Source organism: Urocampus carinirostris, chromosome 13 (assembly GCF_059441175.1).
Source record: "Urocampus carinirostris isolate Australia breed hairy pipefish chromosome 13, RoL_Ucar_1.0, whole genome shotgun sequence".
Classification (NCBI taxonomy): Eukaryota; Metazoa; Chordata; class Actinopteri; order Syngnathiformes; family Syngnathidae; genus Urocampus; species Urocampus carinirostris.
Window position 1 is genome coordinate 41,655,537 of NC_142361.1, and position 23,008 is coordinate 41,678,544.

Below are 23,008 nucleotides of genomic sequence, written 5' to 3' on the forward strand. Positions count from 1 at the left end.
ACGGGAGGTAACAAACGCGTGAATTATAATCTCCGCGTCCGACTGAGACAGCATGGGGCGAATTTTAGCAATGTTGCGAAGATGGAAAAAAGCTCTTCTAGTCATACTCTTAACGTGTGTTTGAAAGGACAAATCGGGGTCAAATATGACATCTATATTTTTGACTAAGTCTCAGTGATATTACTTTTGTCAATATTCAGAGCAGTTTTTGAGAAGAAGTCACGGCATTCAGATGGACCAATAACTAACATTTCGGTCTTTTCAGGGTTAAGGTTGCTTTTTCTAAATTGTTTTTGTACAGCACTTTGAATTGCATTTTTCTGTTCAAAAGGTGCTAAAAAAATACACTTTGATGTGATGGATGGGAACTGTTTCGTTTGCGAACGACGCATCACTATTTCTAAGGCAGCTGACACCCGTCGTTCAATTCAAAGAGTCTGCGCATCAAGCCGTTTCGTTCGCCAACGACAAAGCATTACTTAAGACTGGAAATAGGAATCCCGGCTGTTTTCGAGAAGCGACTCTTTCGGCTCGGCTCACTAAAAGGAGCCGGCTCTTCAGATTTAGTTGTTATTGCTGTTATCCAAATATTGCCAACATGATATGAAATTGAGCACAACATTAATCAAGAATTTATTTAAAAAAATATTATTCTACAATGTTATAATAGCTTTTATTTTTTGACTCTATAGCCAATCAACCCACAAACTCTGGGAAAATTTAATCTATTCACTTTTTAGCGCCATAAATGATAAAATTCACTACCTTAACTATTTAAAAATCAATTTTAGACCGATAAAGTCAGACTAAACAGAACCCCCCATTCATACCAGCTCAGTAGCCTAGATGGTAAGGCGCCCGCTTTGAGACTGGGAGGTCGGTGGTTCGCGCCCCGGCCGAGTCATTCCTAAGACTTAAAAAGTGGTCGGCGGCGCCCTCTGTTGGCTGCGGCTGCATCGGCTCGCTACAACGGGTCAGGTGCAATCGACATTTCGTTCTGTGTACATTGTTACACAGAATGACAATACAAGGAAATTATTATTATTATTATTATTATTCAATTGAGTACATCCATCCATAGTTGGCCAATTTCTCTGTTTCGTCTCGTTTATTTTGGATTCTTCGTTGTCCGTATTGCAGCTTCTCCAAGAAAGCCGGCCTGCCACGATTGGTCGGGAGCCGGCTCGAAGAGCTCTTTGGTTCGCGAACGACACCTCACTACTCCAGACTTGTCTGACCGGCTAAGTGCACACGCACAATTGTTGCTGCGTCGAAAAGTTCTTATGATTGTTGTCAACAATCGCATCTTTTTTGGCATTCTGCACAATAAATTCTCTCTCATTGAGTCGATCGCGTTTGACGACAGAGGACGCCCCCCGGACAATCAGAAAATGGATGTGTTTGGGTAGACTTCGGCTTTCCCGATTACTTTTAAGTGCTCCTAGCTAGCTCGCTAACTAGCTACGCGGTTAACCGCTAGCACTCGTCGAATGCCCAGAAAAAGGTAAGTTGACCGGCCTCTTTTTCACTTTAGAGACGCTTTAGTCACACTCTGTGTCCCCATTCGGAACGGTGTCGACGTAAAGGTGTCCAATTGGGACTTTGAAACGGATTCCATTCTCGAGCGCTCCAAACCGATGACATGGATTCTTATAACATGCTTGCTCACTAAGAAGTAAGATTTCTTTCCCCCTTTTATGACAGTGAGTGGTCGGGTCAAAGAACATGATTGTGAAATGGATTCTAAAGGCGAGCAGTTGAATGTCGAACTCGGGCAACTATCTTTGCGATGTCAGCTGATGATGACGCGGAGAGATAAGGCGCCGTCTGCGGCTAATGCGGCGGCTAATGCGTCGCCAAATCTTCTTCGGCAATCTGAGCTGCTCAAACTAAGGACAAACGAGCTCAGAGATGGTTTCTTTTCCAAGCCGAGCCATCGCCGCCCCTTCAAATGGATATGTCTTTTATTGTCGGTGATAACAACGAGATAAGACACTGCACTCAAGTCAAGTCCCATTTCTTTCTGACGCCCTTAATCACAAAAATGTCTCAAAGGACTGCACAGGATTACAATGACACAATTGTCCATGGTAAACACGGAAGAAATGCTATAAATGGATCGTGTGTATTATTTATTGCCTCCTAGTAGTAACAAATATTTTGGAAAAACAAAAACAACATTGATTAAAATAATAAGCAAATGTATACGATCGTTACATATTTAAGCTCAGAAAATGCCGGTCTATTAATGATACCAAGAGCCAAGAAGAAAACCGCAGGTTGGAGAGTGTTCTCCAATCAAGCCCCGGTGGTGCGGAATGCCCTTCCCTCTAAGATTTGATCTGGAACCTCATTGAAACTAGGCTTAAAACTTCCATAAAATTCAGATATATGCCACCACTTTTTTTCACCAGAGCTTTCCACCTTGCGGTTTATGCAACGATCCAGACATTTTTTTTCTAATGGCATCCAGGGGTGCCCTGCCCTACTGGAATATATGTGAGGAGGTAGACGCGGGACTAATGTAACCTCGCGCTTTGTGCATGAATAAAAACGACCGTGAACAGACCCTCATCATGGAAAAGATGTCCATCAAAAGGGGAGCGCTAACTATCACATCGGGAATCGTTTTACAAGTCTATTTGTAAACGGAAATAATGTGGTGCAAAAAACGGACAACAAGAAGCAACAGCCAACCGGGCAGAAATGTTTAAGGCGGATTCCTATTCATCTGTCGGCATTATCGTGAGTTTTGGAGTGAATATTTTACACGGTTGGTAATGAAGCCGACATTCAAAGAAGTTGAAGACGGCCAGTAGGTCACCTCAGCTTTATAGTTTTCGGGTGTCCTTCCAATGATGCGGTGCGTGATGTTTTTCAGTGACGAGTGACATCGTACAGACACCTATTTGTTTATCAAATGTCCAACAGCCCGCCGGCTTGTCCGTCGGAATGTGGGTGGTTAAGGCGGCCATTTTCAACCGCTGTGCCGCGACACACTAGTGTGCCGTGAGAAATGGTCAGGTGTGCGTGAGAAATTATCCAATGTCAGAGACAGCAATGTCACTTTTTAAAATTTTATGAAACATTTATGAATCATTTTCTGCAAATATGTGATTGTCAAGTGTCTGTGCTGTAAAAACTGGGGGTATTATACATTTTATTGTAATCAAACATCCTGTTCAGTGTCATTTTCTAACAGTTTTGGTTAGTGGTGTGCCGCAAACATTTTCCACTGTAAAAAACGTGCCCTGGCTCTAATGTCATTAAAACTCTTGTCTTGTATCTGTTTATAGTCTGGTGGAGCTTATGTACGTAAAAAATGTTTTTTTTTTTTTTTTACTTCAAAGGTGTACTGGGTGCAGCTTATAATCAGGTGTGACTTAGTCTGAATTTAACGCTATATTCTTATGTATGAACTAGATTTCATGTTGACGAAGTCTGCGTATTGTTTGTTGCTGCCCTCGCTACATCCATTTTAGCCTGGTCATCCTGGAAGGGGGATGACCTCATGTGCGGCTCCCTCTCAAGGTTTCTTCATTTCCTCATGCTGAGGTTTTTGAGTTCATGTAGGTTTTAGATCGGGGTAGAGGTAATATTGGGCCTAAAAAAATCCAACCCGACCCATTGGTATATAAACCCGAACCCGCCTAAACCCGACGCATTAACTTGATTTGATAAACAGCCCGAAATAAACCGAAGCTTTAGTTTGCTGCCAAAATACACACAAAACTTTACTCCGGCTATGACTTCTAAACTTGCATATTTCCAAATATGTCACAAAATTAGCATTTATTTGTCATGAGCGGATCATCACCTAGAGAAAGAGAGAGGAACATCACCAGTGAGATTTCTTCTTTTTGTTTGACACATAATTTGAGTTATTCCCCCCCCCGTTTCATTCATTCAAAGATTAAAAAGAAGACCATGACTTTTAAAACATGAAATCAATCATTTAAATGAGTTTTTAATGATATTTTTGTCACTCTCCATGAGTTTCCCCCGGTTAAATAAACTGTGGTGGAAATTATATTAAACTGTTTACAGATGTATAACTGCTAAACATTTCAAGAGATAAAATCTTTGAAGGAAAAATATTTAGGAAAGAAATCCCCTCAATAATCATATCAAATCTTACATCCCTGAATCATGATTTAATTCGGAGCCTCCCAAAAGACTTTCAGCCCTTCAGCTAAGACAGACTTTTTTTGCCATTTATTTACTAGTCCTGTCCTTGTGGAGTGAGTTTCTAGCATGTACCCCCCCTAGCTTAAATGAGTTTGACACCACTGGTTTTAGGGGCACATGGCAGGAAACTGATGGCAGGTACGCCCCAAAAAAGGTTTGAAAAGCCCCGGCTTAAAGCGGAGTGTGTCGCTTCCTCCCTGGGCTCCCGTTTGAAGGTTGCCTCGTGTATGCTTTCATTGTTGGGTGGATCGTCGGTCCGATTGTCGGGCTGCGTCCGGCTGCAGTGATGTCACCGGGCCATTTCGTGGAGCAGATAAACCACTTAGTGTTCCGGCGGATGAGCCGAAGAACCGCTAGCTGAAAAGCACTGCAACGCCACTCTTGTTGTTTTGGCCTTACTGTACCTTAACACGTCATATGGATTGACTTTCAGTGGTCTGGTGCTTTAGATTTACTGTATTACCCTATTTTTCTACAACGCCCCCCTCATTTTCGATGAAAAGTTGAAATGAAATGTATTTTTCTTAGCTCGAACTAAGCAACTGACAAATGTTGTCAAATATGTCCGGCCAATATTACAATCGTTTTGTGACGATGTAAACTATAAATACAACAGCAACATATAAATTAACAATGTATTTATGTCATCAGGTTCGATTCCTCATCAGATACACCAAAGAGTGGTTTCCCCCAGTACTGTTTTTTTTTTTTTTTTTACCGCCAGCAGGCACTGACCACTGAATGCACATTGTGCATCCCTAGGGGATTATGGATTTTTCATTGTATTTCTTAATATATTTCATTTTTAGATATTATTTTTTGTAAGGAATTCAAAAAAACTATACTTGATCATGTTTATTTGTAAAGCCTTTCTCAGATTCTTTTTATGGAAAAATCCATTCGGGCAATCATCACCCAGACCCTAGCTCTGGCGGCGCACAGGTTATTTGATTTTGAGACTGTTGGTGTAAATGTTGCTGTTGTGAAAAGTTATCTAACATGAAAACATATACATTCAAAACGTAATGACTACAAAAGATCTTATTTCTGAAATTTTTGTTCTGTAGGCTATCGCTTCGTGGTCTTGCAGCTAATGAGATAATATTCCAAAAGCATTCAATATGCGACCGACGTGTTGCAAAAGGAGATCTAATTTGACACGGGGAAAATAAAATCCCTTTTGTTTGTGGTACGTTTGGTCCGCATTTGGACCCATTAGACACGAGGCCTCTTTATGTCTTGATGGGGAAGTATTGTGTTTGTGCGTATGCCACGGAGTTAGCATTCCTTTTTGTTTTGCAGAAGGCCATCACCACGTTTAAGCGAGAGATGCGAGCGCTGCTATTAGGGATGTCCCTGTGGGGGGCGCAAGCGTGCACAGACCCTCTAAGCTGCGCCACCAGCATCACAACAACGCAGCCGCCCAACGCTACCTCTAAAGAGTATTGCTACTCTGCACGAATTCGCAGCACGGTACTGCAGGGCCTGCCCTTTGGCGGAGTGCCCACCGTCCTGGCCCTTGACTTCATGTGCTTCCTGGTCAGTTTCTCTCTTTGTCTGCCGAGGATCGCTCTAACGGCGACTAATTGTGCCCTGGCTTTCAGGGCTTGCTGGTGGCATTCTCTTTCCTGAGAAAAGTAGCGTGGGACTACGGCCGCCTGGCTCTGGTGACCGACGCTGACAGGTAAAGTGCATCCGACTCAGATATGACATGTTTACTTGTAGACATTTTTGCTCTTTTGAATGAACCTTGCTTCATTACCAAAAATGGGCATGAAACGCTCAAACAACAAAACAAAATTGACCGTTTTTGAGGGAACAATAAATGCTGCAGGAGTACAAAGAAAAATGAATAAAATGGCTAGAAATAATCAAGTCATGTTTATTTCTGACGCCCTTAATCACAGTCTCAAAAGGCTGCACAGAGCACAGATTATTGCAAACCACAGACTGTTATGACACCATCCCCTGATCTAAAACCTACATAAGGGCAAGGAAAAACTCAAAAACCTCAAGATGAGGAAAGGGGAGAAACCTTGAGAAGGAAGCGCACATGAGGTCATCCCCCTTCCAGGATGACCAGGCCAAAATTGTTGCAAAATGTTGCAATAACAAATGACATGACATGTCTAACTCGACACAAGTATATGATGTATCATTTGTAGATGGGAATGTTTATTATATTTAATGTTTTAATCCCAAAAGGATTCAGCTACAGACAGAAACATCCTATTGCCTTGTCAAATTTTGTCACCCCCCAAAAATCGTTGCGACAGCAAAGTGAAAGAATACGAGGTTAACCGAAGCAAACCTTTTTGAAGATTTGAATAAACTTGAAGTCGATGTTTTATATCTTATTTACTAATTAGTAAAGTTACGCTTAAGAGCTGTGTTACAAACGAGGATTGCTATGTGCAAAAATGGATATTTTAACCGCCAAACACGCATGGTTTAATTTCAGTTTGAGGTCTTTAAACTCCTGCAGATTTCCCCAAAAAGAAAGCCTTGAAATAAGTAAATGTACCACGCTAACTCATGGTTAAAGCCTAAGGTTCCACTGAAAAGGACGGTTTGAAATGTCAGGGCTGCACAAATTCTTCCTAAATGATATTTCGACAGGTACAGGCAACTGACCGGTGTGCAATAGTTAAATTTTTTTAGCCTTGTGCTTTTGTTTAAGCTATTGACTAGAAGTCTTTTTTTTTCGTTTTAGGAGAAGCACAGAATTGTCACGTTATCTCTAATATGCATGAAGCAACAAAAGCAAAACAATTTGAGGGTGAAAAGAACACAATCCCTCCCCCGTTAGTGTGCTGCTTCACATTTCCCAGCTGCATACAGTACATTCAGATTTGACTCCTACGCTATTTTTTCAGCTGTGTGCAAACCGATAATGATAATATAGGTTTGTAGCGTAGCAAGATGGTGGGATGGGGAGGGGACAGCTGCCCAAAGTCATTTCAAACCTCCGTGTTCCAAAAATTGTGTTTGCGTTGTGCGTTACGAAGAAACAAATCCCAAGTTTTCGGACTATTAGCCGCGCCCGATACAAATTTGAAACTGAACTATGTACATACATAACCAACAGCTGTATGTGTAATCTGCAAGGTTGATAATCTGGAACAACAGATGCGCTTCTAGTTTGGTTATAAATTTAGTCGCATGATATTTTTCCCTCTATTCATCAGGAGAAAAGATCAGCGTTACAGTCGTCTGGACGATCGGGAATAGTATGTTCTGTTTGTTTACTGTGTGTTTTTCTTCGTGTCGTGAATGTGGTAGGTACTTGTAGTTCTCTGTGTGGCCAGCTGGTGCCGCCGTCCTCATGGGACTCCTTTTCCTTCTCGCCAATGACCGCTATTCTTAATCGTTGGGTGTCCTTCCCTGTTAATGAGATCTGCACTTACTAATCTGCAAATTAATCTCTTTGTGAGACATACACTCGCTTTCAAAAGTTTGGAGACTTAGAAATCTACTTAGTTTAGAAGGAAAGTTACTATTTAAAAAAATAAATAAAAATAAAGATGAGATGAAACAATTTAGAAATACACCTGTACATTGTTAACGTGTTTAATCATTATTTTAGCTTCAAAATGTTTCCTTTTTTCTGCAATATTTTACATTGGTGTATGGAGGCCCATTTCCATCACTCCCTTCTTCTAATAGTTATGTTTGCTAATTGCGTCAGATTAGAAAACCCTTGTGCTATGGTTAGCACAACTGAAAGCAGTTGAGCTGGTTAGAGATGTTCTAAAAGGGACTTTCCTTTGAGCTAGTCCACTATCTGGAGCATCACATTTGTGGCTGTGATTCAACTTTCAAAATGGACATTAAAAAAAAAAACTTTCGTGTGAAACTTGACAGTCTTTTCTTTTTATAAGAATTGAAGGGCATTCCATGTGAGGAATTGCCAATAAACTGAAGATATCCTAATCCCTTCAGAAAACAGCACAAACGAGCCCAGAGTAGAAAGAGTGGCAAGATGACAAGTACATTAGGTTCTCTATTTTGGGGAATAGATACCTTACAGGTCCTAAAACTAGCAGCTTGGTTAAAAAGTAGCCACAAAACACCAATGTCCACACTTCCAGTGAAGAGGCGACTCCGAAATGCAGAGTGGCGAAGAAAAAAAATCATACCCGAGACTGGCAAAATGAAGAGATTCATTTGGGCAAAATATAGACATTGGACAACTCGATTGCTAAATAAGTGTGACTTTTTCATAAAAAAAAGCCCCCAAATTGTCTGTGTGATGCCAAACTTTTGAACAGTCGTGTAGTCTGTCTACGTCAAGCTTTTTCTACCTCAAAATAACCGCCTCATTTCTTTTTGGACTGAGGGAGAGCTTCTCGCGGGTGCTCCCGTTCTTTGAGCTCCAGCAGAGCATGTTTCCCGTACTAATAATTGGCCCCCAAAATATCCTTGCCTTGTTTTGTGTCAAACACGTCGACATTTCTCTCCACACTCTGCTGAACTCGCACCGATCCGCTTCAGTTCCATCCTCGCTCTCCTTTTGAGGCCTAACACAAGCTGTGAACAGCTAAAAATTCTGCCGGACAAATTCTGGCTCTACTGCTATGGCTCCAACTCGAGTTTAACGTTTGCCAAACGTGTTGTGAAAACACTAATATGAATTTTTGGGTTTCCTCGAATTTCCCACAGTGCCAGCGCCGTCCCAACCACAGAGGTCCCGGATCGCTACGAGCGCCTCACTTCGGTTTCCAGCTCGGTGGACATTGATCAAAGAGACACGGTAAGGACGGCCGTCCCTCTCCTACCATCCACCAATCACCTGCTTGCATTGATGTGAGTGGCTGCGTTAATAACGCATGAATCGGATTAAAAACACTTTTTTTAATGTCCTTTTATTCAAATGTTAAAGTTTTGGACAGAAAGAGTGCACAAAATGGTAGAATATTTGATCATACTATATAATTAAAAAATAGCTTAATAATAACCCCCCCCCAAAAAAAATCCAAGGTACTATCTACAACGACACAATGAGTCAGACGTTGCCAAAAAATTCAAACTGCATGCTTAATCTTAAAATTATACCTAAATTAAATTTGTTTACAGCTCAAATAAACACTGCCTAAGATGAGTTAACTGAAATGAAATGAGAGGTAAGCTCTTAAGCCTGAGCCCGAAACTCAGCCCAAACCCGAAATTCAGTTCAAATGATCCACCGGTCGTTGTTGATAGTTGATTTTTCTTTGCGGAGGAGCGGCGCGATGAACTCCGTCCCCCGTTCAAGCAACGTGGTCTGTGGTCGCCGAACAATGGCTGATGGATGATAAAAAAAAACTCGCACAAAAAAAATAGGGCCTCAAGAATGAAATATGAAAATATGGGTTTTCTTTAGTTAATGTGTCGGCCTGCGGCTGGTTCGGGCTTCGATACCCGCGGATCGGTTCGCGCCCGGCTGGATTTTTATTGCCCAATATTACATCTAACAGTTATTGGTCAGCGAACAAGCAAATGTGACGTCATGTTTCCTCATTTAAAAACTCTTTGATCTTATTTTTCTCCTTAATGTCTTTATTACTCGCTTACCCAGGAGTCCCGTGTCTAATCACAATCAATACAATTCAATTCCAAAACGCACACGTCAAACGCAGAATCGTCGTCTCATTTTTACTTATTGAATTGTTTGGACTCGCAGTCCTATTTTGTTATACTTGTATAATGAGAATATTGGCCGTTTATTTATTCATCCATCTATCATGGTGGTGCGGAGCTTGTTCCTTACGCATTTGTTTTTGAAGTGCTCCCGCACTTTTGAGGACTCTGGTCAAACCCTTGTATGTGTCACTCACGTTTCATTTGTTGAATTTAGCTTTGAAAAAATGGCTTTGGCACTTCACCTTGCTTTCATACCGAAGGTGACGTCAACGGCCCTGCAACACGCCGAGTGACTCATTCATTGCACCACGCAAGCAATCATTCATTTGAATCGATTTGAGGGATCGGTTGTTGCAGCCCTAATTGTTATGACTTTCTGTCTGTCTTAGGGCTTCTGTTCCTGGCTGACAGCCATCTTCCGTATAAAGTGAGTCGCTCCGGTCTTCGTCAGCCCAAAAATCAAAGGTCTAAAGTGGATTTTTTTACCCCTCGCAGGGACGACGAGATAAGGGAGAAGTGTGGCGAGGACGCCGTGCATTATTTGTCCTTCCAGCGTCACATCATCGGACTACTCGTGGTTGTGGGCGTGCTCTCGGTGGGCATTATTTTGCCCGTCAATTTCTCGGGGAACCTGCTCGGTCAGTTGCCTCTTCGCACGCTTTCAAATTCAACTAGTAGTGATTTCATTTCCATTTTTTTGGCTTCGGCTCACTAAAAAGAGCTGACTGAAGGGAATTGCAACCCTTTTTTTTTTTGGTGACAATTGGCTCTTTAAACTTTGCGCTCTAAAGTGAGATGACTCATGGCAATTCGGTCTCTATTTAGAGAACGGGCTCTTTCAGCTCAGTTCACGAAAAAAAAGCCTACTCGTGGCAAGCCCGGCTCTAATTAGAACAGCCACTCTTTAGGCTTGCCAAAAAGAGCCGCTTTGCAATTTTTTTTCTTTAATCAGTATAGAAGCAATGATGTAACATCATGCACAAAATAGATTTAATAAAGAAAAATATTGTTAATCGTGATACTAATTGCGGAGATTATACAATCTCCATAATTAGTGATTCCAGCTCTTTTTAAAGAATCTCTTCCTGCTCAGCCTTCTAAAGTGTTCAATTCAAAACGTATTTGTATTTCACTTTTAAGACAGCGAAAGAAACGCGCAGGGCAAAACATTCGACGTACACGCCTCCCCTTTTCTCACCACCCAACATCACACATAAGAATGGGAAAAGAAACCAACAAAAAAAAGAATAAAAAGATAACGAGGCACAGACTAACCATGTGAGGAGATGGAGGCCCATCCACACTGATAGAGGTCACAGTGGGAAGGAGTTTTAAGTCAGATAGCCACACTCTACCACCGTGGAGACCCCCACAAAAGGAAACGCTGAAATTTAAAAGATCTTTAAAGAATGAATGGACTGTAAAACAACTAGAGAACTGACACTTAAGGGGATGTCATATTTCAACTCTATATGTTGCTGAACAGTGTAGTTCCATTGAAAAAGAGCTGTTGGCTCTTTTGGCTCCCAAGCATCTCTTCATTTTTGTTGTTGCTCTAATATATACATACCCATATAGCAAATAATGGAGTACTACTCTAAAAAAACTTACAATAAATAAGTCAAATTTTTCTCATTTTCTTGCTTCCACTCTTTTCTTTTAAACCCCCTCCCCCTCCATTTGTCGTCTGCTCTTGACACAGATGACGCCTCGCATAGTGACCAAACACGTGCGCCTTAAATAGGAAAAAAACGAGAGTGGAAAAATCAAGTGCCTTGAAGGAAGCCGGCTCCTGATTGGCGGGGAGCCGGCTTACAGAGCCGTTTCGTACAGAGTCTCTGTCAGTGACGTCCGTTAATGAGTACAAAAAGGCTTCTTCAGAACTCAACCAATTTGCTCTTTTTTTACAGTCAATAGCATCAATAGTGAGTGGACTTAACAAAATTCGATTTTTTTTTTCCCCCCTCCAGAAAACAACGCGTACAATTTTGGAAGAACGACCATCGCAAATCTGGACGCGGAGTAAGTGACTAATCGTCGGCCGACTGGTTTTCCATTGACTTTTAACCCTTCTGCTTTCAGTCTTATTTTTCTCCAGTAAAGACCCCTAACTAGCTTCACACCAACTTTGCCTTTCTTTACTTGTGTTACAAGAGACATCTTCAAAATACGTTACAATGGTTTTGTGATTGACCTTTTTTTTCCCTTTCACCAGTAACGCCCTGTTGTGGCTGCACACCATCTTTGCTTTCCTTTACTTGTTGTTGACGGTCTTCAGCATGAGAAGACACACCTCCAAGATGCACTACACTGAAGACGACCTGGTCGGTTTGGCAAAATGGCCGCCACTCCGACGGATTTTAACGTCGGTTTGTTCCCGTTCAGGTCAAAAGAACGTTATTTGTCAACGGTCTCTCCAAATACGCAGACGAAAAGGAAATCAAGCAACATTTTGAGTCAGTGCCTTTCAATCCTTTTGTGATTGTCCCTCACGTCTTTTGTATTGCGCTTGATAAGTTTGTTCTGTTTTCAATTTTGAATTTGCCAGAAGAACAGGAGAGGATTGTAGACATACCCTCGAAACGAACGGACTAATTGTTAAGTTTATAGTTCAACAGACACTCCAAATTGAAGAATACATCAATTGATGTTGAAATTGCTAGAGCAGGAGAGGACTGAACAAAAAACTTCTAAAATACACCCCTTGAGCCCTTTCTTTTTTAAATCTCTCCTGGGTTACAATAAGCAGATACACCCAAAAGAATGTGGAAATAAGGTGGCACAACGTGATTGGCTGATAATGACAATAGTGTAAACTGTGCCTAATAGTCCAAACAAGAAAGTGACATCCCGTGCAATCTCCTTTGCAGCTGTCTGATATTAAAAACAGAACAAACTCATCAGCTTCTCACGGCCTTTATTTGAGTATACGAGTGCCGTGCCTTTCCCCTTCAATCCGATTTCGACAACTATGTATTTGAGGCGAGAGAATAAATGTGATTCTCATTTATTTTGTGCAGGCAGGCGTATAAAAACTGCATCGTGCTGGAAGCCCGCATCTGTTACAACGTGGCCAAACTCATGTATCTCAACTCGGAAAGGTAGGAGGAGGACCCCCTTGTTAATATTTTAATGAAAGAAATGAGGGATATTGCGTTCTATTGATAGGAAGAAGGCGGAACGCAGCAAGAAATTCTTCCTAGATCTGCTGGCCAAAGAGCACGTCAGCACCATGATAAACCCCAAACCCTGCGGACATCTTTGCTGTTGTGTCATCAAAGGCTGCGAGCAGGTCTAATAAGTTTCAAGTTTAGTTGACACTCCCAATAAGGAGAGAATACATCAATGGGCTCTAAACTGTCATGGAGAACAGGAAAGGACTGTACAAATAACCCTCAAAAGGAGAAAATTCCAACCTGTTGTAACGGTCCTCTCTCTATTTATTTCTTTTGATTTAATCTTCTATATGAATAATCAGATCCGCCCAAAATGGAAAAACAGTGACGTGAGATGCTAAAAAAGCGAATGAAAAAACCCTACCTAAAACTTGACCTCAAAAAAATCACCCCATAGAGTGAAGTAGAAACTTTATAAGTGGAGAAGATGTCGATTTAAAAAAAAATAATAATAATAAATGTAACCTAGTTATGTAACTTAGGACGGATCAGCTTTTTGTAACCTATCAGGTATTGAATTTAAAGAACGGCAACACGATTGGCTGAAAGTGATAATGTTGTGCACAATAGTCAAAATAAGGAACTCACTTCCTAATCGACCTCCTTTGGAGCTGTCCAATTGTAAGAACAAATCTGACAACAAAATGCTGCTTAGGCTTTCTGCTTCTTTTTGTCTGTTTTTTTTTTTGTTAATCCAAGGTAAAAATGTAGACCATGTCATGGGTTTCTATTTTAAACCAACCAAAGCCCTATCCCGACGTTCCCAATCCCGCGTGAATCTTTTTCTCCCCGACAGGAAGAAGCTGTGAATTATTACACCAAACTGGAGGCCCAATTAAAAGACGGCTGCAGGAAGGAGCGGGAAAAAGTCAATAAGAAACCTTTAGGAATGGCTTTTGTCACTTTTCAGAACGAAACCATCACCGCCACGTAAGGAGTCCGCTCTCACACTGTCAGAAATGAAGCTTTGCTCCGCGTTTTGATTTCGAGTCCTCCGCTCGCACTCAAAAGAGGAAAATGTGCTGTGTCCACCAATTTAGAATCCTGAAGGACTTCAACGCCTGCAAATGTCAAGGGTGCCACTGCCGTCGAGAACCCGGAAGCTCCGCCTTCAGCGACAAACTCCAGACGCGCCATTGGACCGTCAGCTACGCGCCCGATCCCTGCAACGTTTACTGGTCAGCCCGTCGAAGGACGCTGTTGTAGTGGGAGGCCATTCCACAAGCGCCTCTTCGGATATCGTTTCTCACTTTAGTCGATGCAATACTAATAATAATGTCACACCGAATGACTTTATAATTTATTCATAAAATCTATTCTACTTCTTAATGATAATAGCGGTTATTTTTTTTCACCCTACACTTCTTTTTCTTGACTCATTTAAACTTTCTAATACGAAGCAACGTAGAAATCCTGACAAACGGCGATAGGAATTCCGGGCTTTTTCGAGTCGCGGCCCAGCTCACCAAAATGTTTCGGCCCTTTCAGCTCCCAGACAGCTCTTCGGATTTTTTAATGTCGCTTTAGCCAATATATTATTCACAAAACGACTTCAATATTCATTCATAGAATCGATTGGACTTAAGAATTAGACATTATGTTATTCACCGTAATATCAATGAAAAATATTGACTTTTCGGTGCAACAACATAGACGCAATGCAACAATTAACTTAATTGACCTCATTGCTGTGTTTTTCGGGATGTTTTATTAATCGATTAAAAAAATATTTAAAGATGTAATAAGAAAAATAAATGAAATACAAAAGAAATTGACCTTTATCTTAATCGGCACATTTCAAGTCAACAACGCAGAATCCCTAAAAGAAACCCGTTGACCAATCGCAAGAGAAAAAGTGAAGTGAGCCCACGACTGTCATTGACTTCTAAAGTCTGCTCATCGAGCCGTTTTGGTGGCAAAGAACATATCGGGATCTCAAAAGGAGCAGGCTCCGGTCATTCCCATCAAAGAGCCGGCTCATAGTGCCGTTCCGTTCGCCGCACGGATACCGCAGCGGCCGTAGCGGCAACTGTGTTCTGATCACTTTTGAATTGTTTGTTTTAAAGGGAGCATCTGTCATTGGGAGGCTTCTCGTGGTGGATCCGCTGCTTGATCATCAATTGCGTCCTCTTCTTGCTCCTCTTTTTCCTCACCACACCCGCCATCATTATCACCACCATGGACAAGTTCAACGTCACCAAGCCTGTCGAGTATCTCAACGTGAGCCTTCCCTCACTTTTTGTCGGAAAAGTCAAAAATTGGATTACAAACTGATGGAATGTTCTCAAATGCTGTATAAAGTCTAGTGAAGCTAACTGAAGTGGCTGAAAAGCCCCAAAATAACCTATTTATTTCTGTTTTTTCCATAAAAGACCCCAAATTTGGGGTAAACATAACACACAAGGTTTTACCGATCGATCGGTTGAAAAATATCACTGACCGCCATGGTAAGACATTGGATGCAAACTTTAGTCGCAACAGTGAGTGTCAAATCCTAACCGCTCGACCATTAGCAATTCAGACGACATACGAAAAAGAGTTCCGTTTGATTTCATCATCACATTTATTTGACTTGCGCTCCCAGAAACGAATGTTTGAAAACGGAGGAATCAGAAAACGGTCCAGAACGATAGAAATCAAAGCAGGGAAACGTGATCATCTCAGAAGCTGGAGAAAAGCTTCTTGTGGGCCACATGCAGCCCCCGGGACACATCTTTGACAAACGTGCTAGCCTTACTCATGAATTGTGTTTGAGAAAGCGAGCTATTGAAAGTGTGTTTTTCCCCACAGAACCCGATCATCACCCAGTTTTTCCCCACCCTCCTCCTGTGGTCCTTCTCGGCATTGCTTCCCACCATCGTCTACTACTCTGCCTTCTTTGAGGCCCACTGGACCCGGTACGGTCGGCGCCTTCCATTTGCTTGTGTGCGTTGCGTTACCTTTCCTTTTGTTTGTTCAGGTCTGGTGAGAACAGAACTACAATGCATAAATGCTACACTTTCCTCATCTTTATGGTGCTCCTACTGCCCTCTCTTGGTCTAAGCAGGTACTGCACTTTCCGATTCTTGTCTGACGTTCTCAAAGAGCCGACTCTCTGAAGTCGATGACTTTTGGCGGGTGGTTTTGGTCCCCATTAATCGCGATAGCCGAGGGATTACTGTCATGTGTTATTGGTAAAAGTGTCTGCACCGTCAACAGCCTTTTTAAAGTCAACGGGAGCCGATCTGCTGGAAAAGAGAGAATTACCCTTTCCTATTTTTCAGATTTTGTTTTGCTTGACTTAAAATTGCTAAGTATAAAAAAGTAAAAAAAATAACGATCGGGTGAAAAAATAAACGCCGTTATAATTTTAAGACGACTAGATTTTATGACCTCGTTATGAAGTCATTTCGTGCACAAAGTAACATTAATATCCGTAAGATATCGCCTTAAGCGATTTGGAAATGTTTTGTTGCCGCTGAGAGTCATTCCACTGTTTATCGTCGCACTGCGTTTACAATGCTATTGCAATGCGATACTATTCTTGAAATCAAAAGTGATTGCTGTACTGTAGATCAGTCTCAAAGGACCACTTTGCAAATAGGTTTTCTACCTATCCTGGCAGTCTTATCTTTTCTGTTTAAAGTATTCCATACACGCTTACCCCGCAGTGCCGTGTCTAATCTTCTTGCATATCACGTTTCACAATCTTCATATCGATAACAATAAAGACGATTCGATGAAATAGCTGTCGGGGAGCTCTTTTTACTGAGCCGAGCCAAAAGTGCCCCTCTTGGAAAAAAAAGCCGGAATTCCCATTTCTTTTGTCGGAGAAATGAAATCTCCTTTTTGGCAAATAATATCGAATTAGCCAATACGAAGTGTGCCATCGTGTTGTCTGATTTCACGTTTGTGTTTTTCCTGTCTTTAGTTTGGATCTTTTCTTCCGGTGGCTTTTTGACAAAAAATTCTTGGCAGACGCCAAAGTGCGATTCGAGTAAGTCGCGCGCGTACATTTGAGCGGCGGTGAATGGAATACGGGGTCCAAGACTGTTCTTTTCTTTGCCAGGTGCGTATTCCTTCCGGACAACGGCGCTTTTTTCGTCAACTACGTGATCGCGTCGGCGTTCATCGGCAACGCCATGGACCTGCTGAGGATCCCCGGCCTGCTCATGTACATGATTCGACTCTGCCTGGCGCGATCGGCCGCCGAACGCAGGAACGTCAAGCGGGTGGGTTCTCTTCTGCTCGCTAACGCCTCGCTGTACGCTCGCCCTCCCAAAAGTCAAAAACCTTTATGAAATATTCATTCCTACGTTGAAACCAAAGAACAAACCCGTTTTGTTTAACAAATCAAAGTACCGGAGGTTTTTTTTTTGTTTTTTTACACAAATCATTTGACTCCATAGTATTTGTTTCACCCCTTTGACTGCTGTAGGACTGAGTGCTTTGGTAGTAGAGTTTGATGGTGTGTCAGAGAAATAAGCTTAAGGTGAACACAAACGAGACTGAGGTGGTGAGGTAGGTGGATTAGAGATTTTGTTAAATGGTGAAAAGTTGTTTTTAAGTATTTTAGTTGGTATCCGGCAGCAGGTGGCGTTTTAGAGGAGGGTAGAAGGCGATGGCTGTGCTGAAGAGACTTTTCAAATGTAGAGATCTGCCGATGAATGCAAAGCGAGGATTGTGGTGGTACCAACGGTGATGTATGGCTCAAATCTTTGAGAGTACATGAGCGTACTAGGTTAAATGTTTTTGAAATGAGCCGTTTGCGTAACATATTTGGAATGACTCGACTGGTGTGGTGACTAAGAGTGTTGGTGAAAATGATCTGAGATGGTTTGGACATATGGAAAGAACAGAAGTGATTTGTATACGGTGTGCATTACCGTTTGATTCCATTCACAACAAATTCAAAGACGGAATGGTTTAAGTTGTATTACATTCCCAACAAATGCAAGACCAAGTGGTTTTGGTTATATGTTCCCCGTGACATTCCTGAAAAGTGATATAAAATTGAGATAAAACGAAGTAAAAGTGGTTATAGTAGCGAGGGGATGCAAATCTTGGCAGGGATGCATTTCTCCGCATAACACCGGTCCTCCCTCGGCGTCAAATTTACGAGTTCCGGTTCTCGCTTCATCTCGTGAAGAAAACACTTGAATTTGTGGTCCTACCTCAGCATCAAGCTTACGAGTTCCAGTTCGGAGCGGCGTACGCTTGGATGATGTGCGTCTTCACCGTGGTCATGACCTACAGCATCACCTGCCCCATCATCGTGCCCTTCGGTGAGTTAGCGCTAGCCGATGTAAGCGGGGGTCCACCGGGGCCTAACTCTGCCCCTCCTCCGACAGGTCTGATGTACATGCTGCTGAAACACCTGGCGGACAGGTACAACATGTACTACGCTTACCTGCCTTCCAAACTGGACAAGAAGATCCATTCCGGAGCCGTCAACCAAGTGGTGGCCGCGCCCATCCTTTGTCTCTCTTGGCTGCTTTTCTTCTCTAGCATGCGCTCGGGTAGGAAACCACGCTTTTGAAGACTGGGTTCATACGGCTGCCTGAAATCCTTGAAAATGCTTAGAATTTCATTTTTTCGTTTTCAAGGATTAAAAAGTCGTTGAAATTTGGGTTACCGCGGTTCTCAACAAATGAGGATGACACTGCTCTCTGGTGGCTTGGCTTTGCCATTGCATTTCCTTTTCTCCCGTGACATACAGCAGCTGCCATTACTAGTACTGCATCATCCCATGATATGTCATCACCCCCTACAGACAGGCGCATCTTACGCCACTACGGATTACGTACCAATTCCGGACACTCATTATGGCCATGCGAATAATGAAGGTAGCGTTTCCTGGTGCTCAATTCTAACAACTGTAAATGGAAGCTACATATTACCGTCACCTATAAACTAATATAATGGCCATTTACTTGGGATGTAAAAAACACGCCTTGATAAATGCACACATAAGATGAAAAATGGCATATGCAGTTATATTTGTGGTTCTGACAAATACACAATTGGTACGGGTCGAGTGTAAAAATGTGAAAGTTCTTAATAAGTGCTCGAATTTGGCAATGAAACGGCGTAAGAACCCGGCACGCTACAACAGTTTTGCCGGCCGGGAGCAAAGATTTCTTTCAAAAAAGGTGCAGCCATTGTTGGCTTGAAAGAAGCAACTCTTGAACGGTGTAGTGTCTTTATCCTGTTTATGAGGAAATTGGATTTGAGGATTTTTGAACGTTGATTGCACCTACCTCAGATTTCAACAAGTGGATTCCATATGTTGACTCTGTAAAAGGAGCTACAATTCTATTGATCAATTGGCTGTTTGTCGATTTGACAAAGAATCTGGTATAAAGCACGCACGCGCGCACCACTCCGACGAATGTATTCAAACTAAAAGATGAAGAACGACGGGCGTCGTGTGCAACCTGGCCAGTCGATATCGTTCTCGAGAGAGAAATAAGCAGAGATTTTCTACGGAGCGTTTGTGCATACGAGTACCGAGGGCAACGCTTCCTCGCGACCTCATTTTTTTCTCGACATTTTATTTTCTGCAGGCTTCTCGGCCGCCATCTCCATGTTCACCTTCATTGTTTTGATCATCACCATCACCGTCTGCCTCTCGCACGTCTGCTTCGGACATTTTAAATATTTAAGCGCTCACAACTACAAGGTAACAAAGCCCCTCCCGTGCACTTTTTTCTTTGCATTGACTCAGCGTCTCCATTCGTCTCGTAGATCGACGCTCACGAATCGGAGGTGACCGAAAACGGCGCTATAGAGTCTACTATCGACTCCAATAAAGCTGCAGTAAGTTGCCGTCCTTTTTGCCTCTCCCCGTCTAAATCGACCGGTGTGACTTTAGGGGCCTCCGTTCCGGCTTAACCACGAGCTGTGACCCAAATCAAGAAAACAAAAAACAAAAATCCGCTTCTATAATGTATCCGATGAGATGAGATGGTAGAATATATTCACATTTTTCCAAAAACGAAACGACCGATAAAAACAAAACGACTGTATTCAAGCCGAGGACGCAAGTGAACCCCTAAAACTGGTTTAAAATAGGCATATACAAAAGAAGTTTTGTACCCAAAATTAAAAAAAAAAATGGTGTACCTAAACAACGCTAATGACTTAAATGTGTAGATAATAAAGATCAATACACTGTTAAACATATAACATTTGTAAACCTATTACTGTAACTTCAAGCAGTGTTTAAATGAAACCAAATGTTTGTATTTCACAGTCATTTGCTTCTTTGACTCGATGGTTGTCGTCACGGTTTCCTCGCCCTTATTGCTAAATCTTTAGGGACCCGTTACTATTGGCAGTAAAGGGAACTAAAACCGACAAAATCGCAATCAAACGAGATGTTCCGTACCTGCCAAGTACTACGGTTTTGCCTTCACGAGTACGGTTTTCTTAAACCCGCTACGGTGTTACGGTCGGATCAAAAAAAAAAAACTAGGGGTTTCCCCTTAAAAAAAATAAAATCGTAAAAACGTTCCATCGCGAGATGGAGACGACGTACCATTTCAAACAAAAATCTATCGGCGCTGCCAGAATCGACTCCTTGCCCCGAAGAATTGTCGCGCCGGGGTGTTGTGGGGGGCCCTAGCGTGGATGCAGTGCCGGAGCTAAGGCTAAGCGGCTAGCGGCGTTTTAAGCCTTCGGTACCGTGCGTAATCACGGTAAATGTCAACTCTATACCGGCTGCGGGAATCGGAGAGGGGGTGGACTCGCCTGGGCACAAAGATTTTAAAAAAAATATATATAAAGTGAATGTATTGTTTCTTATTGTATCAAATATTGAAAAGAAAAGAAAACTATGAGGATTTTCTATGACTTTGTTATATTCAATACATTATTGAGCTTTAAAGATCTTTCTTTCGAATCTATCTTTATTAAATGTGATTTCAAACGTTTTTGGGGGTAAAGTTTTTTTTTTTGCATCTTAGCAACGATATTTAGATAGAAGTGAAAAGATTTCCTTCAGGAATAACATCCTAATTCTCTGAAATGCAAATGTATCACTAGAATTCATCCTATTTCCGCAGGCTTCTCGGGCTTTGTTTTGTTTTCATTGTCAACATGAGGATAAATGAGAACAACTCCCTGCCACTCAAATCCAGGGCTCCCCTTTTACAATCCCCTACTTTTTAGTGGAATCCTAAAAGCCGTCTATCCTACCCCGATGCTGCCGACACTCGAAAGAAGAAGAAGAAACATCGATGTATTTTGACCTCGCCGGTAGAACGGGAGATAACCCGACCCTCCGATAAGAAATTCCGATCTGCTCTTTCAGCTCTCCCCTGAGCCCTTTTTCTTTTCGGAACCTCCTTAGTTTTTACCTAAAGGAGATCTGCCCTAAAGGGTGTTGAAATCCAGCGCATCACGATTGGCCAATAGTGACGATGAGGCCAACGGTGCATGCAAGTCAAAATAGGGAACAACCCTGGCAACTAAGCATTATCCTTTGCTGGGGTCCAATATTCAAAACAGAACTACATTCTTTATTGTACGCCAGAAAAATGGGATTGGATTACCTGGCTAGACATAGAAATGGGATTTGACCTAAAGGCTAGATAAATACTCGTGTTATTAAAATCTTCTCAGTGACAGAAGCGCACCGCCCTAAAGGGCGGAAATTCAAGAACGGCAACACGATTGGCCAACGGGGACAATGACGTAAAGGGTTTATGATAGTCAAAATAAGCAAGTGTCGTCCGACGCCGTCTCTTTTGCGATCGTAAAAACGGAACGGACTCACCGCATACGAGTTGTTTCTTGGTTTTCTCTACAGCAAATGTACATCGCGGAGGTCCTGCAAGATCCCAACACCGGGGAAGGCGGATCGGGCGGCGGAGAAGACGACGGGCGGGGCTCGTCTCAAGACGAGGAAATCATCAACGTGGAGAACGGACTCCATCGGGACTTCCAGTCCGGAGAGGACAGCCTCATCGACAACGAAGTCTGCCATTGACCCGGGAACCCGCTTTGCCCCGAGCCCGCGCCCGGACCGCCGCGAATGTCCGGAGAGCGCCGTCGACGGAGCGATCGGCTCCGCCGGAAGCCCGCTCAAAGACCCCCGCCGGTGTCCGGCTTCATCCACCACGAAGAAGCCAAATGAGGTTCAACTCGTGCGTGTTCTCCACTCACGAATAGGTTCCCCACCCGGAAACTCCATTCAAAGGACTGCAAAATACCAGCGCCGTTTCCGAGTGGAGATTTTTCCGTCGGCTCGGATCGCTACGCGGCGGTCTCTTCAAAACAAAAATACAGCTTGACTTTCCATGTTTTATTTCCCGTATTCAAAAGAGATACTGACGTGTGTGTTTTGCAGCATTACCGGATAAGAACACTTGTTTTTTTGTTCGGCCTAAGTTAACAATGGTTTCCCTCGCTGATTTGTCGGCGGTCAAAGGAATGTCTATAGGCGCGACTCTGCACTCGTGGAGCAAGTAAGATTTGTCGCCGCATCCAACTCTCTTTTAACGTTATCCAAGACGCTCCGTTCATCGGAAATGAGGAGTTTCGGACATCGGTGGAATTGTCGTTCCGTTTGTCTGTTCCAAACATGTCGAGGAGGGATCCGGAGGGATTCCTCAAAAACACTAGACCACTACTTGCTCAAGACCTCTTGCCAATAAATGGCGGATGTAGCCTGCTGTAGAAGAGAGCGTTTCTTTTTGTCCACGTGTTAATGTCTTATTATTTTTAATGTCGTTTATCTCGCTCGACTTCATTTGCTCTATGTATGTGAACTCACTGGAAATAAAAAAAGTTGTTTCTTCTCGACCGACGTGTGTTTAAATCGAACTAGACTGTCGGCTTCTTTGGTTTCCGCCTTTGGTCACTTGCGTCGACGGGACAAAAGTAACTCTATGCGTTGCGTCGGCCACAAAACGTTTGCTAAACCAAAAGAGTCGAGCCTGACCCATTCATCTGCAACTTTTGCATTTTGCATCATTTTTTTTTTAATATTGGGACCGTTTCAAGACGAGCAGCCATTTTTGACTCTGGAATATTCCACA

The 23,008-nt window shown here is 42.5% G+C and overlaps 1 protein-coding gene across 2 annotated transcripts; it reads left to right on the forward strand.

Moving 5' to 3' along the window:
* Window positions 1-1,210: 1,210 nt before the first annotated feature.
* Window positions 1,211-22,772, forward strand: LOC148354585 (mechanosensitive cation channel TMEM63B-like). 2 transcript variants are annotated; one of them, XM_088350757.1, is made up of 24 exons: window positions 1,211-1,504; window positions 5,491-5,727; window positions 5,793-5,872; window positions 7,377-7,418; window positions 8,851-8,941; window positions 10,200-10,237; window positions 10,306-10,448; window positions 11,781-11,832; window positions 12,026-12,134; window positions 12,196-12,266; window positions 12,831-12,911; window positions 12,979-13,102; window positions 13,783-13,916; window positions 14,027-14,164; window positions 15,053-15,206; window positions 15,777-15,883; window positions 15,946-16,032; window positions 16,897-16,962; window positions 17,035-17,197; window positions 18,145-18,250; window positions 18,317-18,484; window positions 19,532-19,647; window positions 19,713-19,784; window positions 21,778-22,772. In XM_088350757.1, the coding sequence occupies exons 2-24, from the start codon at window positions 5,518-5,520 to the stop codon at window positions 21,955-21,957; spliced, it is 2,532 nt and encodes an 843-aa protein (XP_088206883.1). In that variant the 5' UTR covers window positions 1,211-1,504; window positions 5,491-5,517; the 3' UTR covers window positions 21,958-22,772. The 2 variants fall into 2 exon arrangements, with proteins under 2 accessions (XP_088206883.1, XP_088206884.1); XM_088350758.1 differs by lacking the exon at window positions 7,377-7,418.
* Window positions 22,773-23,008: the final 236 nt, after the last annotated feature.

Coding starts and splice junctions, on each gene's coding strand:
- LOC148354585 (XM_088350757.1), top strand. CDS start 5,518: ATGCGAGCGCTGCTATTAGGGATGTCCCTGTGGGGGGCGCAAGCGTGC. Junction 13,103..13,782: donor TCATCAAAGGCTGCGAGCAG/GTCTAATAAGTT, acceptor TCTCCCCGACAG/GAAGAAGCTGTGAATTATTA. Junction 14,165..15,052: donor GATCCCTGCAACGTTTACTG/GTCAGCCCGTCG, acceptor TTTGTTTTAAAG/GGAGCATCTGTCATTGGGAG.